We start from the raw sequence: 14,124 nt of genomic DNA, 5'->3' as shown, positions 1-14,124 counted from the left end.
ACAAGATCAGTCTTATCTCTCAAGTCTTTTTTATTGGCTTGCTTTGTCAGGTCTGCTTTTCTTTTAGGACATAAAATTGGTCTTGTTCTAAAAGCGTGCCGACAGTATGCAAGTCACCTGCCCTGAGCTTGAACAATATATTTTTGAGGTTAAAAATGGATCTGAGTATGACCTAAAGCATCAAGCAATAGTAAAGTTTGGCAGTACTGGTTTGGATTAGGGCCCTGTTTGAATGTTTGCGTCGCAAACAGATTAATCCCATAAGCTGCCCATGTCAGCCACTAGCCAGGTCCAAATTATCCGAGTCACTGTAAGAAATGTAAATTAGTGAGTTCACGTCATAACATGGATGGCAAAAAAGGAGTCCAAAATTAAAATAATTTCCACCGTCAATGCCATCTCTATTTCTTTATTTTGCCAAAGAAACAGGACTTGCCAGTCACAGAGAATGAGAGTCCAGTTGCATGAAAATGACTCGTTTCTGAGAGTTTTGGCCAAATTAGGCCATGACTTGAGTCTGACAGTCATCTATCTACATAACTTTTCACAGCTCTATCCTCCATTGTTAAGTCCGAGGTTGAGCGATATCTGGAACGATCCCGACGAATATTCCCTGTTTCAGAGTGACCATACATACATCTTAAGCTACTTATAAGGTTGAAACTTTTAGGTCGGGAATTGGGCATGGCTGAAATTGCCGGTGTCAATGCCCAGTGGTCACACACCATATAGAGTCGTTATATTATCTGTGCCAATGTTTCTTCACCTCATCAAGTGTTATCTAACGATTTTCATTAAAATATGTGTAATGGCACTCTTGGCCATGGCATGGCGTCAAAATTTATGAAACTAGGCGTAAGCACACATTAGATAATGGAAAAGAATTGACAATGCTTTTCATATTATGCCTTCACGCCATATTTTCCTTTTCCAAAATTACCTCGGGCTCGAGATCAAGTTTGAGCTTTGTTTTCCAAACCGACACGCTGATTTGGCGCCAGCTGTTTTTGTGTTGTTTTGGACGGACAATCTTTAGGGCTCGGAGCATTATTTGATTTATTTCAAATTGGGTTTGAGTGAAATCATTTACTTTCACCACAACCTCCTAGAAGGTCATTTTTGGGCCAGTACAAATATGCAGTTTAAAGCAACTACTACCCCTGTCCCCGAAATTAGCTTAATAGTCATTTCATAAGTTCTCTGACAGCAATAAAATTGATTGGGCTAACCAATCATCTAGTTCATATGCTCTTGATTACAACTTGATGACGTTTCAAAAAATATGAACGCGAGCTGCATAACCTTAAGTCAAAGAGTCCGCTTTAAAGTTTCATTTTTTATTACTTAGAGGCAAAATGGTAATTTGTTTTTCATCATCCAGAGATCAAAATCCTGGTGAAAACAAAAATGGAGCCAAAAAAGAAGTAAAACGTCTATCGAATGACAACTTTTTCTCCATAGGTTACTAATGTATTGCTTTTCCGTTCAGTTCACTGTAAAAAGTCTAAAAAGCAACCTATTGGGACATGGCAGTAGCAGCTGATGTCAGCACAAATTTCGGGAGGTAACTGGGTCACTTTTCAATACAGAAGAGGTAACTAAAACCCAAGATACAAGTATCAATATTAGACAAAAAGGGTTTGAAAGTTTCGAAAAGTCTTTCGTAAAAATAGAAAATTCTAAAATATGAAACGTATGTCCAAAAACAACTTTATTCTGCTGGAAAGTAGTTTCATGCATGTTAATGAGTAAAACTGTGACAGTTTATTTACTGCACTCCCGTAACCAGTAAAACAACTGAAACTATTATTTAATCCTTTAGCAATAAACCATTAAGCCCACAAACTACGAGCTAGTGAGCTCTTAATGTCCCAATAAGCATATGATTTGAACAAAAATACCCTATTTTTCCGAGCCCTGCCATTTGCCACCAGTTTCTGGTTCTTCCCAGAGATTGACCGCTGGTTCCTTGGCTCGATCATCATGTCGGGGTTGTTGACCACGGTGGAGGATCTGTTCCAGACCCGAGACTTGTACCAAGTGTTAGGCCTAACCTCCGAGGCCAGTCCGGCTCAGCTCAAGAAAGGCTATCATAAACGATCGTTAACAGAACATCCCGACCGAAATCCCCACGGCGATCAGAAACGGGCCACCGCCAAATTTCAGGTTAGTCGGTTGTTCAGTCGGTCTGACCTTCCATGATTGAACTGTTCAGGGGTACTTGGGCAAGGATACTTCAATTTGGAAGGTTGATTGATTCAGTTTGAGTTTTGAGTTTCAGTAAGAAAATGCCAACGCTCAAGAGAATGTCACCCAAAAATAGGGCCAATCTTTGGACGCATGTAAAGATTGATGAACTCTCGTGACCAAAAACATGCATTGATCAAGTGATGAAGTGACTGTCTTCATTTTCCATTATGAGCTAATGGAGTTTCGTAGAGGAGAGTAACCATTTCTCATGATTTGCTCAGATTAGACAACGACCCTTCTGAAATTAAAGTTCATGTACAAGCCTATTTTTCCTAAAAGCATTTTAAACACTGTGGTCGAGCTTTAAAAATGCCTAAAAATTGTTCAGAAAATGTCAGTTGAACAAACCAAGGAATGCATGAGTTCTATATGAGAAAATCTATTTCAGATCCACACGGTTTAGTGGAAAGAATGTTAAATAGATTGATAAATATGGAAGTATAGAATAATGGAATGCTTAAATTTGAATTTACAGACCCTAAGTGCCGTGTACGCGATTTTATCGGATCCAGATGCACGTGCTTTGTACGATGAAACGGGAGAGATCCATGAAGAACTGGAAAGTACACTCAACCCCCCGGACAAGGATTGGAATCAGTATTGGCGACTTCTATTCAAAGTAAGTCTTACTAATAGTGGTTAAAATCATGGCCGCATTTATGATCAATACCATTGTACTCAGAAAATCACCGTGACGGATATTGCCGAATTCGAAGCCAAGTATAAAGAATCCGAGGAAGAGCTGGCCGATCTCAAAGCGGCTTATCTGGAAGGCCAGGGCGACATGAATTTCATCCTGGATAATGTCCTTTGCTGCAATTTGGATGATGAAGCCCGATTTACCAGTATTCTCCAAGATCTCATCAGTCAGCAAGAACTTCCGGATTATAAGAAGTTCTCGCGGGAATCGACCCAGAAGAAGAAACAACGAAAACGACGCTTGGATGGGGAAAAGGTGGAGGCTGAGGCCTACGCTCAAGAACTAGGCCTAGGGGATGGTCAAGATGCCTTAAAGAACTTAATCATGAAGCGTCAAGCCCAACGAGAGAAGGATTCGGATTCATTCCTAGATCAATTAGCCGCCAAATACGCCCAACCTAAAGCCAAGGCTAAAGGCAAAAAGAAATGAGCTTGAGGATCGACAAATTCTCGTTTCATTGCAAAAAAGTATTTTCGCCTGGTTTTAAGCGATGTGATACCTTCTGATACAAATCTCAAATAGACAAGTGTACTGCAGAGGCCAAGGACGTGTGTTGGACTACTTGTAGCTTTTGCAATTGAGGTCAGACATCCCGAAGGGAATTTAGGCTAACTCGCAATTCTAAACGACTTATCCAAACTTGATTAGTGGGTGAAGCACGTGACGATGACCACGTTCAAGCGTTAAATGATTTGATTTTGAAGTTTGAGTCGACACATTTAATGCCTGGCGCCAAAACGCTTGGGGCAAATTGAGCCGGTACTTGCAACGCAAGTCAAGCGTTCCACCCTCAAACTAAGGCTATACAATGAAATTAAAGTAGTTTGATGGTCTGTCTGAAAGGAATTTGATGATTGCTTTCTTTAAAGGTCAATGTCATGCCGCTAGTGATATGAACAGGTGCAATTGTAATGGACAAAAACGTGCAAACTTAAACTTGCAGTCTTTTATCATCTTTGGTTCTCATCCTGAGTGCATTTTTTACATCATCACCGATGTTTTGTTAGGTTTCTAGCTTCATGTACATGTAGGACGTGTAGATTTTAGTGGGTATGATTATCTTCCGAAACTTTGATCTTTTATGTCTTACGGACAATGGTTAAGTTTCGGCCCGTTAAGTCATTGCGATAATGAAATTAAGTGTAACATTGAAGCTATTAGAAGCTGGGTGTTGTGGAGCTTGACCAAGATTTGCTTTATTCCTCGAGGGATCGGACAGAGACGAGCCATCCTATCGAGCTTTTTGTCATTAGCTTTCACGTATTTTATCGTATGTCCATTGCCAGGGAAGGATATCGATTTCTTCTATATTAGATCATATTGAGACCTAAGGTGTACCGCGATTGCAAAACTTTAGACATAGAGTTGCTCCGGAAGAATAATTAGGAATGTGTCCAAATCACGATTAATTTATTGGTTACTGTGGCTTTAACTTTAAAAAGCCCCTTAAATGTTGTAACCAATCAGTTTTCGAATGCTACGCATAACTAGAGAGCGGATTTGAAATTGTTATTCCGAGGCATGAAATGACATTTTTATGTGATCAATATTGAATATGGGATATCCATCATCAGATGGCAGGACGAGCCACAAAAAAAACTGATGGAATTATTATTATAACACAGGTCTGGTTGACACTAGGTTTACCATTTCTTCACCGCTACTGGGAATAGAATTTCCTTCAGTGAAAGTATAAGACTCTATATCTTATTTAATTTTATATTTATATCATTTCTGATACATCATTGCATCGTCAAAGATTTGGCGAATCTGGTCAGGCCTTGAACATAAGTGCTTTATTTGGTGACTTTGGTTGTATGAAAGTGCAATAGCTATTTCAAAAAAAAAACTTAAGCAAAAACTTTTTTTTTGAAATGGCCCTCTTTCTTCGGGTTAATTATTTGAGTCTTTTAGCTTGACTTCCTAGTTCACGTTTCATGTGAAAGACAATATAACGTGCACCTTTGTTGGGGCAAGGATTGTGCTGTCATTGTATAGTGTAAAAATGAATAGAGTAAGGCGTTCAAAAGCACAATCCTTTGTAGTCATTGGTCAATGTACAGTCGAACTTCGATTTAACGATATTTTTGCTCCTCACCAAATACTGCAGTTACTTCATAACAAGTCTTGACTTAACGATATGTTCTCCGCTAACTGACAATATCGTTAAATCGAAGTTCGACTGTGTTTGCATGTTGCAAAATTCCTAAATATTTGATGAATCATATTGCATTGTACTGTGGTATGGTAATATTTGAAAGGATGCGTTTAAATTTGCCTATGATAGAGTCAATCACGCACCCTCTCTGGGTTGGTTGTCTCCTAGCAAACAGCTGTTCTTTCACCGCAAACTCACTCCTTCCTTGAACACATTCACAAGGCCCTTTGGACCAAAGAGTACTCTGCACTCGTACAGTACTTGCATTATTAGGCCTTGAATCAGAGTTGCAGTTGTCAGAGTGATGATGATGATGATGCTTGTCCATGGCTGAGAAGTGAGAGTTGGGAATACAAATACAAACAATACACTTCGGAATTCTGACGTAGGGCTATCAGTTCAATTCAGTTGATTAACATATATTGTGATCATCATTTTCCCGAACTATAAGCAAGTAAGTAGTGCATGATCAAATGTTAGGTTATGTTTCTTTCAAATTCATTTTGGGCCATTTGGGATGGCTAATCCGTCGATGATACATAGATATCAAAAGCGTAATGAAATCAGATGTGAATTTCTTTTATCACTTTTTTAAAAATAAAATGCCTTTTTCTGTGTCGAATATTTGTGTATCGTACGTACGAAAATATTGGGTCTCCACTCGTTTTTGAAGAAAAAACTCGTTTGAAAAAGGTTTTAGTATCAAATTTTATTAGCATTCCTGGTTTGGAAAAGCTCAAGTCCAGTACCATTATTGCGACTTTATTTAGAATCGAACTCGGAAGACTTTATGAATGTATAGTGCCGTCAGAGACTTTGAAATATCCAAAATATATTTTAATGACTCATCTGAACTAAGTCTTAAATGTTCCTACGAATGGCTCTGGTTGTGAAAGCGTGTCTCCAATTATTAAAAAGGCTTAACTTACCTCATAAATTTTCTTTCGATGCTACATCGTACAATCAGTGCTCAATTTGATATTTTTTTACAAAGATTCGTTCACAAGGTGAGATCGAGAATCAGTCATGGAAAAGGTAATTTTCACGAGACGCGTAGATCCCAATTGTGAGTCTTATTCCCGTAGATGGAGCTCGAGTCATTCTTTAAAATTCATTTTATCCCAATTCGAATTGCGAAGCCCGAGTTTTTGTTTGAGGAACGATTCTAATATCATTTCTAAAGCAGTTATAAATGTGAATGTAAGACATTTTGTGACGTTTTTTTGTGACGATTGCTCTAATATTTTCACTGCCTTTTTGTGACAATTGCATTAATATTTATTGCTTTCCCATGTTCAAATTGCCTACAAAAATTGAAAAATCTGACGGAAAGACACTTGGTAAATTGAACGACAGCATCTGTTGTTCGTCTTCCACAGCCTTGGATCCTCGAGAAATAAGTAATTTTTCATTTCATTTCGAGACGTCTGTGAACATGAGTATGAAATTTATTGGACCTTTGACTTAATTGCGTCAAACCGGTTGTGCCATTGAGTGGGAAATTCGTTTCAACTGCTACAAAATCATCTCCTTTCGTCCTTCTCGTTTCTCTCAAGCGCCAAACTTGTTCAGAGTTGTCCGAGTCCTTGGATTGAAGGGTCCACTGAATCCGATTTTCCTCCATACACACTTGCAAAAATCAGGTCCAACACTCTGTGGTTCAGCCCGAAAAGATCTCCATTGCTCAAGATGGTTTATGATCACTGCATCAAGGGTGACAAAACGCCTCATCATCCCGAAAAAAGGCAGTATATCGAGGTTTGGTTAAAGATTGATCGAGCGTCCAAAATTTGGACAGCTATTAACCACGTTAGTGCTTCGTTTCAGTATCAAATGGGGAACTTGCCGCTCATCTTGAGTGTTCCTCATGGAGGCATGATGCCTCATCCTGACATTCCGGATCGAACGTCCAATAATCTAATGGCCGAGCACCCGACGCCAAATGCACACAAGAATGTCAAAGTGGTCAATCTGGCCGACCTTTTCACAATCGAGATGGCCATCATCATTGCCGATACGATTGAAGAGATCGTTGGGAAACGACCTCATCTCATCATTTGTCATCTCAGAAGGTCAGAGAGCAAAGAAATATGATTAAGGTCTTGTGTGAGATTCATATATGTCTCCTGAGACAAACCATGTGAAGACAGCTTTTTGTCTTGGAAATTCGAATGAAAATACGTTGAGCGTTTGAGTATTTCTTGCTTCCGGTAAAATTTGCAAGTAAGCATTTGTCACGATGATTGATTATTACACAAATATTACTCGTAAAAAAAGGTAATGGCGTTACTCGTCACAATTACTTTTACAAATATTTTAGATGACCAATATTTTATGGTTCACCCCATCCAGACCATTCTTCTCAAAAGAAATGGAGTTTTTCGACTCCAATAGTCCTTATGCGTCACATTTTGAAGATTTCTTGTCAATATTTATCAATAATCAATAACGAGCCTTGGCATTTAATCTTGGCATAATTGTTGAAAATGTATGGCATCATAATACTTTGAGGAGTCAAGATTGTGACCCTGGATGGGATAATGATTGTTAAAGGTTTGAAACAATCTCGCAAAATTCATGATGGAGAACAGTATTAGACATTGAGGTAAAGCTTCTCTGTAAGAAGTCCATCCCTTAAGTGAAGTGAAGTGAAGATGCTTTGGAAATTTGAAGCATCATATTCAAGCCCAGGAGACATTTTCCTTTCTTGACAATTGCACTGAATCCGCTCTTCAGTGCAACGGAATTAGAATAAGAAGATGTAAACACTAAAGTAGCAAATGCAACAAGATTCAAAACCAATAACACCTTCAGAGCGATTAAGAGCAAACACAATTTTCAACCCTGACTTTCTTTGATCGAAATATGCTAGATGAAATTAGTAAAAATGGCAATTTCTGTTGAGCTTTAAGTTGCTTCAGCTGTCACGAGATAAACGAAGAATTAAAGACCAAGCTGGAAGCTGAAAAAGGAACGAGTAACGAGTAGTTCTTGTAGATTTAGGCCCGTTACAATCCCATCAGAGCCAAATTCTCATTTTTTTCATTTTTAGCCATTTTCTACTTTTTGAATCTTTTTGAACTTTTTTCTATTATCCTCTGGGTCCTTTTTCACTATGTTCTAAACTTGTTCCTTTTTTGGTACCTTTTTATTTGCATCTGTGTATCATAATCAGATCAAGGATTAAATCCCCACCCCGAACCTTTTAGCAATTTCTTTTTGGTTTGGTTTTTCATGGGCTTTTCTAACCGCTACAGGGAATGTAATCCCCAGGACTATTAAAATGAAAGGTTATAATTCCTCTAGTTGGCAGACCGAGTTAGTTATTGAACGTAAGGTTGATCAGAACTGCTATCAAAAAAAAATGTCCAATTAAAATGCAAGATTGTGATTTGTCTAGTTGTTGCCACTTAAGCTTTATACTATATTTTGTCTAAGAACGAATTGAATAAATCAAATTCAACTCCCTTTTCGGGCTTGGGGCTTGGGAAAATGTGCAAAAAACAGAGTTGCACTTGAGCTACCTCTGCCATCATGAATTTGATCCGACCCAAATTTATTTTTTTGAGCAAAAGCACCCTTCGCACCAAAACAACAGGATCCAGAAGAGAGTCATTGAGGAATGATCTTTAAATGTTAGGTGATCAAATTTTTTACTTACCGCGGGCAGATGAAATAGTGTCACAGGTCCGTTCGGACACTCTTAGGCGGCTTGGGCTATCTTGGGCCGTTACGTGTATTTTTTCCTTTTTAAGCATGACCAAGGCCTTAATCATGAATGTCATAGTTTTGAATCAAAGAATAAACTCTTTGGCACACCTTTCATTAAAAAAAATTGATTACTCACGCATGAGCCAAATATGTGCTTTTCAAATTTATGTCGTTAAATCTACTGGCCGGCTCCTCTGTGCTCGTATTACCGCAGCGGCAAAGGCAAACTCACTCTGATAATTAGTTCCGTCGATTTAACACGTTTATCGTACTTAGAGGGCAAGCCCTCTAATCGTACTTGACGCTCATAATTTTTTCAAGCAAGTAATGAATACTTTTTGGGATGTAGTCGATGTAGTTTATATCGACTTTGCCAAGGCCTTTGACAAGGTAGATCATGGCCTTTTAGTTAACAGGCTCCATGAGATTGGGATCCAAGGCAAGGTTCTAAATTGGCTAGGATGTTTCGTTTATGGTAGGAAACAATTAGTTAGAGTTGAGGGATCCCTTAGTGACATACATGATGTCTAGTCGGGCGTCCCTCAGGGCTCCATTTTGGGTCCTCTCCTTTTCATCATCTTAATTGCTCCGCTTCAGAAGCTTGGTAGTAGTAATGTCTGTATCTCTTCTTATGCTGATGATACAAAATTGGTATTTGGTAGGATTGGTCAGAATTCCAGTTGTATGTTAGAGATCCTAGACCAGATCTACTCTCTTGGGTTGCTGCGAGTAACATGGCACTGAATGGAATGAAATTCCGCTCAATGACCTTTGGGTCGACGCCATTAGGGACTCCACTATTAGATGATGAACGTAAGGACATTGAGCAGGTCTCATCCATAAAAGATTTATGTGTACCCCTCCAAGATAAACATGTGGTTGGATATATCGCACGTTTAAGTCCAGAGATGGTGTCACGATGCTAACTCTGTACAAGTCGATTGTTCAGCCGCATCTTAAATATGCTTCACCTATTTGGGCTCCAGTTAGTTCAGCAGGTTTGCAAAAGCTCGAGCACGTCCAAAGATGTTTTACTAGGAACATTGAAGATATGAGAGAGCTCTCGTATTGGGAGAGGTTAGAACGGTTGGGATTGTACAGTACTCAGAGAAGGTACGAAAGGTATCTGATATTGTACGTTTTCAAAAGTATTGATGAGCTTTGTCCCAACCCAGGATAAAGGGTCAATTGTAGTGACCGTAGAGGCTTCACGTGCGTTTTGAGAGCACCTTCAAGCCCTCGAGAGTCCAGGCTAGTTCGAAGAATGAAGTCCACATCTCTTCTTTCTCGGGCTCCTTCATTGTTCAATTTGCTGCCCTCAAATATTCGTAGGTCTTATGTAGGCGTTGTTCCAGTAGCAAGATTTAAGTCAGATTTGGACAAGTTTTTGACGAAAATTCCGGATCAACCTTATATTCAAGGATTAGCCAGATCAGCCAACTCCAATTCGTTGGTCAATCAAATAATACCCATATATAAATAAAAGTCAAGTAAAATGAATAATCTTCTCGTTTTGAACTGCTGGGATTCCAATCCCGGTAGCGGTAAGGAAGTCTACAAAAAAAGAAGAAAAAAAACGAAAAACTCAACGGATGTGCTTAGTAAATGCAGTTGGGTGCCTAGGTTTTGTAACAGATGAAAATGCAAGGAGGCTAAAAGGGGCTGAAAATGACGTTTGCGCTATTGTAGCAATTTTTTTGCATTATTTTAACTTGTTTTTGCATATTTCCACCTTTTTTACACATTTTTACAATGTTCTTTTCAAGTTTTGACAACTTTATTACGTGTTTTCAAAACTTTTTTTCTCAGTTTTCACAACTTTAAAAGAATTTTTTTCGGATATAAAGGTCACTTTCTTTTTCGAGGTCTAGATATAACCCTCCCGTAAGTTGCTACGTGGTTAAAATGGTAGGGGACCTGCGACCTTGAAAGCGCTTCCTTGATTTTTGTAATTTCTTGTAACAATTAGCGAACTTGTCCCTTATGTTTTTGAGTAACTTCCGTTACGTTTTTGACCCGGCTAAATGATAACTTCTAGGGCAGTTATTCCGAAATTGTTGGGGCTTTATTCATTTTTCTAAAAGACCCATTTTATTTACATCTATGTCGTAACTCTTCCAGAACTAAAATTGACATCAACCGTGATATTGTGGCAGCTACCCACAATAACCCGTTGGCCAAGGCTTATTATCACGACTATCATTCAGCCATCCGGAGAGCCAAGGCCGTCATTGGACATCGTGGGCTTCTATTTGATATCCATGGACAAGCCCACATGCAGAATAGCACAGAGATTGGCTACCTTGTTTCCAAAGCCGCTTTGAACGATCAAAACTACGACGCGTTCGATACAAGTATTCGGGCCTTGGCCAAACATTCCGGACTCACGGCCCAAGAGCTTGTTGTGGGTCATGAAAGTTTTGGTGCATTTCTGGAAGCTGAGGGATATCGATGCGTTCCCTCTCCACGACAACCTTCCCCGGGTAAGACCTTGAGACCATAATTCAAAATTGAACAAGATATGTCATGCTAATTCTTTCAAAAGTAGAAAAAAAGATCTGGATACTGATACATGGGCTGCCAGGGGGATTGATCTTGACGGTCATCCTCCAATCATTTTTTCTTTTGTTTATATTTTACATGTAGCCATGGGTAGCAATGGTGACCTACTGGTAGAGCAACACAAAAGCCAATGAACAGGACTAACAATGACCTTTTGGCCATGGCAGAAACGTTTTTGCAATTCATTGCCTTTTTTCGTTCATTCCAAACTTTTTTTTTCAGTTTTCCTCGACTTTTTCGCGCTTGCTATTGTCTTTTTATTCTTTTTTTTGCAAATTTTCCAACTTTTTCTCATTTTTTCCAACTAATAAAAAAGTTCGGCCAACATATTTTGGTTGTTTTAAGCAACATAAAAATGACATATTTGGGCCAAAAAACAACAACATATTTTGTCGGAGCCTAGTAATCACAATCCTGTATTTTTTGAGATTGTCGTTACGACTAAAAGAATTTTTTGCCTTTTATTTCCGGCCAAAGTGATAGAAAACATTAATTTCCTTTAAACAAAGTTTCTAGGCGCAGGACCCGAAATATGATAAACTCTCATTTCTGCTCTCGACGGATCGTCAAGAAAATCATTGAATCACTGAACCTTGTAAGCAATTTCAATGTTTTTTTACTTTTTTGCCACAATCAATGAAGTTATCTCAAAATGAGTGAAAAATGCAGTTTGGGCTCCCTAGCAAAAACTGAAACTAGTTTTGCAATAGCATCTTAATAAAACAGGAAATTCCGTGGTCTCACAAGTCTCTCAACAGACTTACCTCACCCTTTCCCTCTCTCCTTCCCCCTTCCCTCTTTCCCTCCCAAAGTCCCCCCCCCCGTCTCCTCCAACCCCAACCTCAATTCCTTTAACTTCACTACTGCCCAAAATTTGTAGCCATAATCCCCTCTCTGGTCGTCATGAGCCCAACGAATCTTTTAAATATCAAATGGCGGAAATTGTTGACAAAAATGATATAAAACTTATGGCAGTCTTGACCATATCGACAAATCCTCCATCAAAAATATCGGACCAAAATACAAGTTGGGCATGTCAAGTGAAGGAAATTCAAGGAAAAAAGTGGTCTGGCTCCCTGATTTTGGGCATTTAGGGAGGGAGAACGAAGACAATCATCACAATCAACTCGGACCATCCGCCTATTCAATTTTCAATAATCTAGTGATTTTGAGTGGTCTGTGTTAAAACCCCCCACAAAATTAACATGTTTGGTGTAACATGGTGTAACATGTGAACGCATCATAAAATTGGCATAATGTCACAATGCTATTTGCTTAGACAAGCAAGTAAAATAAAACAAATGTCAAAATTCGATGCATGCACAGTGCAGTTTGGTTGGGCATGTTGTTTTTGAATTTACTCCGTGGAATAACGTCAGTTGTTCATGGACTTGTTCACTTGACAAGCCCTATTTACGCAACATGTAGTGATTCTTTGACTTTTTGATAAAGGCAAAGTCTGATATTTGTATCCTAATGAATGAGGCAATTCTATTAAAACATTTGATGCTTCTTTATAGGGATGGAAAAATACTTCCGGGGAGGTTATATCACTCGGCAACATGGATCAATGTCAGAGGGTCACGTGGACGCGATCCAACTGGAAATTCCCAAGGAGCTTCGTCAAGATGGCGGTCCTGTGGTGTTGGCTAAATTTGCAAAATCTTTGGGTTGTGCCATTGTCAAATTTTTCCAAAGACATTATGAGAGACCAGAGGACGGTCATTTATCAAGTAGTGTTTGATAAGAGAGCATTAAGATACATCTATTGTTATTCATTCACCAAGGCACCAAGTCTGGACTATTATTATTATTATTTATATTTTTGCCGACTACCTAGACGCTACTGGGATTGGAAACCCAATGTTAAAGACGAAAAATTTATTCATTTTAATTCATTTTTATTTTTATATATCATTTGATCAAGCAACGAATTAGAGTTGGTAGATCTGGCTAGTTTTTGAGTGTAGGGTTGATCAGGAATTTTAGTCAAAAACTTGTCCAAGTCTGACTTCAATCCTGCTATTGGTTTAACTCCCGCGCGTACATACTCTCTACAAATATTTCAGGGCAGGAAAAACATCTTTGAACCTTCTCGATCTTTTGCAAACATATTGAACTAATTGGAGCCCAAATGGGCAAGGCACATTCAAGATTTGGCATGCACAGAGTTGGCATCGTGACTCTGGACTTAAACATGCGATATATCCAACCACAAGTTTGAAAAACTTTGGCAACTTTCAACTGGATTTGCTTATGGAACTTTCCATTTTATTGGAGGACTACACATAAATCATTCTTTTTTTTGTGCGAACTTCCTTACCGCTACCGGGATTGGAATCTCAGCAGTTCAAGACGAGAAGATTATTTATTTTACTTGACTTTTATTTATATATGGGTATTATTTAATCGACCAACGAATTGGAGTTGGCTGATCTGGCTAATCCATGAATATAAGCTTGATCCGGAATTTTAGTCAAAAACTTGTCCAAGTCTGACTTAAATCTTGCTACTAGATCAACGCCTACATAAGCCCTACGAATATTTGAGGGCAGCAAATTGAACAATGAAGGAGCCCGAGAAAGAAGAGAGGCGGACTTCATTGTTTTAACTAGCCTGGATTCTCGAGGGCTTGAAGGTGCTCTCAAAACGCACGTTAAGCCTCTACGGTCATTACAATTGACCCTAAATCCTGGGTTGGGACAAAGCTCATGAATGCTTTTGAAAACGTACAATATCAGAT

At 38.9% G+C, this 14,124-nt stretch overlaps 2 protein-coding genes across 2 annotated transcripts; both read left to right on the top strand.

Annotated features, from left to right (window-relative positions):
- Positions 1 to 1,726: 1,726 nt before the first annotated feature.
- Positions 1,727 to 3,494, top strand: LOC131891045 (dnaJ homolog subfamily C member 9-like). Its single transcript, XM_059240536.1, has 3 exons — positions 1,727 to 2,166; positions 2,726 to 2,869; positions 2,933 to 3,494. The coding sequence occupies exons 1-3, from the start codon at positions 1,984 to 1,986 to the stop codon at positions 3,377 to 3,379; spliced, it is 774 nt and encodes a 257-aa protein (XP_059096519.1). The 5' UTR covers positions 1,727 to 1,983; the 3' UTR covers positions 3,380 to 3,494.
- Positions 3,495 to 5,299: 1,805 nt separating this feature from the next.
- Positions 5,300 to 13,163, top strand: LOC131891044 (uncharacterized). Its single transcript, XM_059240535.1, has 5 exons — positions 5,300 to 5,562; positions 6,665 to 6,866; positions 6,936 to 7,180; positions 10,941 to 11,302; positions 12,902 to 13,163. The coding sequence occupies exons 2-5, from the start codon at positions 6,798 to 6,800 to the stop codon at positions 13,123 to 13,125; spliced, it is 900 nt and encodes a 299-aa protein (XP_059096518.1). The 5' UTR covers positions 5,300 to 5,562; positions 6,665 to 6,797; the 3' UTR covers positions 13,126 to 13,163.
- Positions 13,164 to 14,124: the final 961 nt, after the last annotated feature.

The sequence above is a fragment of the Tigriopus californicus genome, chromosome 11 (assembly GCF_007210705.1).
Source record: "Tigriopus californicus strain San Diego chromosome 11, Tcal_SD_v2.1, whole genome shotgun sequence".
Classification (NCBI taxonomy): Eukaryota; Metazoa; Arthropoda; class Copepoda; order Harpacticoida; family Harpacticidae; genus Tigriopus; species Tigriopus californicus.
Note: the sequence above shows the minus strand (reverse complement) of the source record. Positions and strands in the feature narration are given on the sequence as shown.

Excerpts from the sequence above, each read along its gene's own strand:
- LOC131891045 (XM_059240536.1), top strand. The coding sequence starts at position 1,984 with ATGTCGGGGTTGTTGACCACGGTGGAGGATCTGTTCCAGACCCGAGAC. Across the intron at positions 2,167-2,725 it reads GGGCCACCGCCAAATTTCAG|ACCCTAAGTGCCGTGTACGC; the intron begins GTTAGTCGGTTG and ends TTGAATTTACAG. Across the intron at positions 2,870-2,932 it reads ATTGGCGACTTCTATTCAAA|AAAATCACCGTGACGGATAT; the intron begins GTAAGTCTTACT and ends CATTGTACTCAG.
- LOC131891044 (XM_059240535.1), top strand. The coding sequence starts at position 6,798 with ATGGTTTATGATCACTGCATCAAGGGTGACAAAACGCCTCATCATCCC. Across the intron at positions 7,181-10,940 it reads ATCATTTGTCATCTCAGAAG|AACTAAAATTGACATCAACC; the intron begins GTCAGAGAGCAA and ends TAACTCTTCCAG. Across the intron at positions 11,303-12,901 it reads TCCACGACAACCTTCCCCGG|GGATGGAAAAATACTTCCGG; the intron begins GTAAGACCTTGA and ends GCTTCTTTATAG.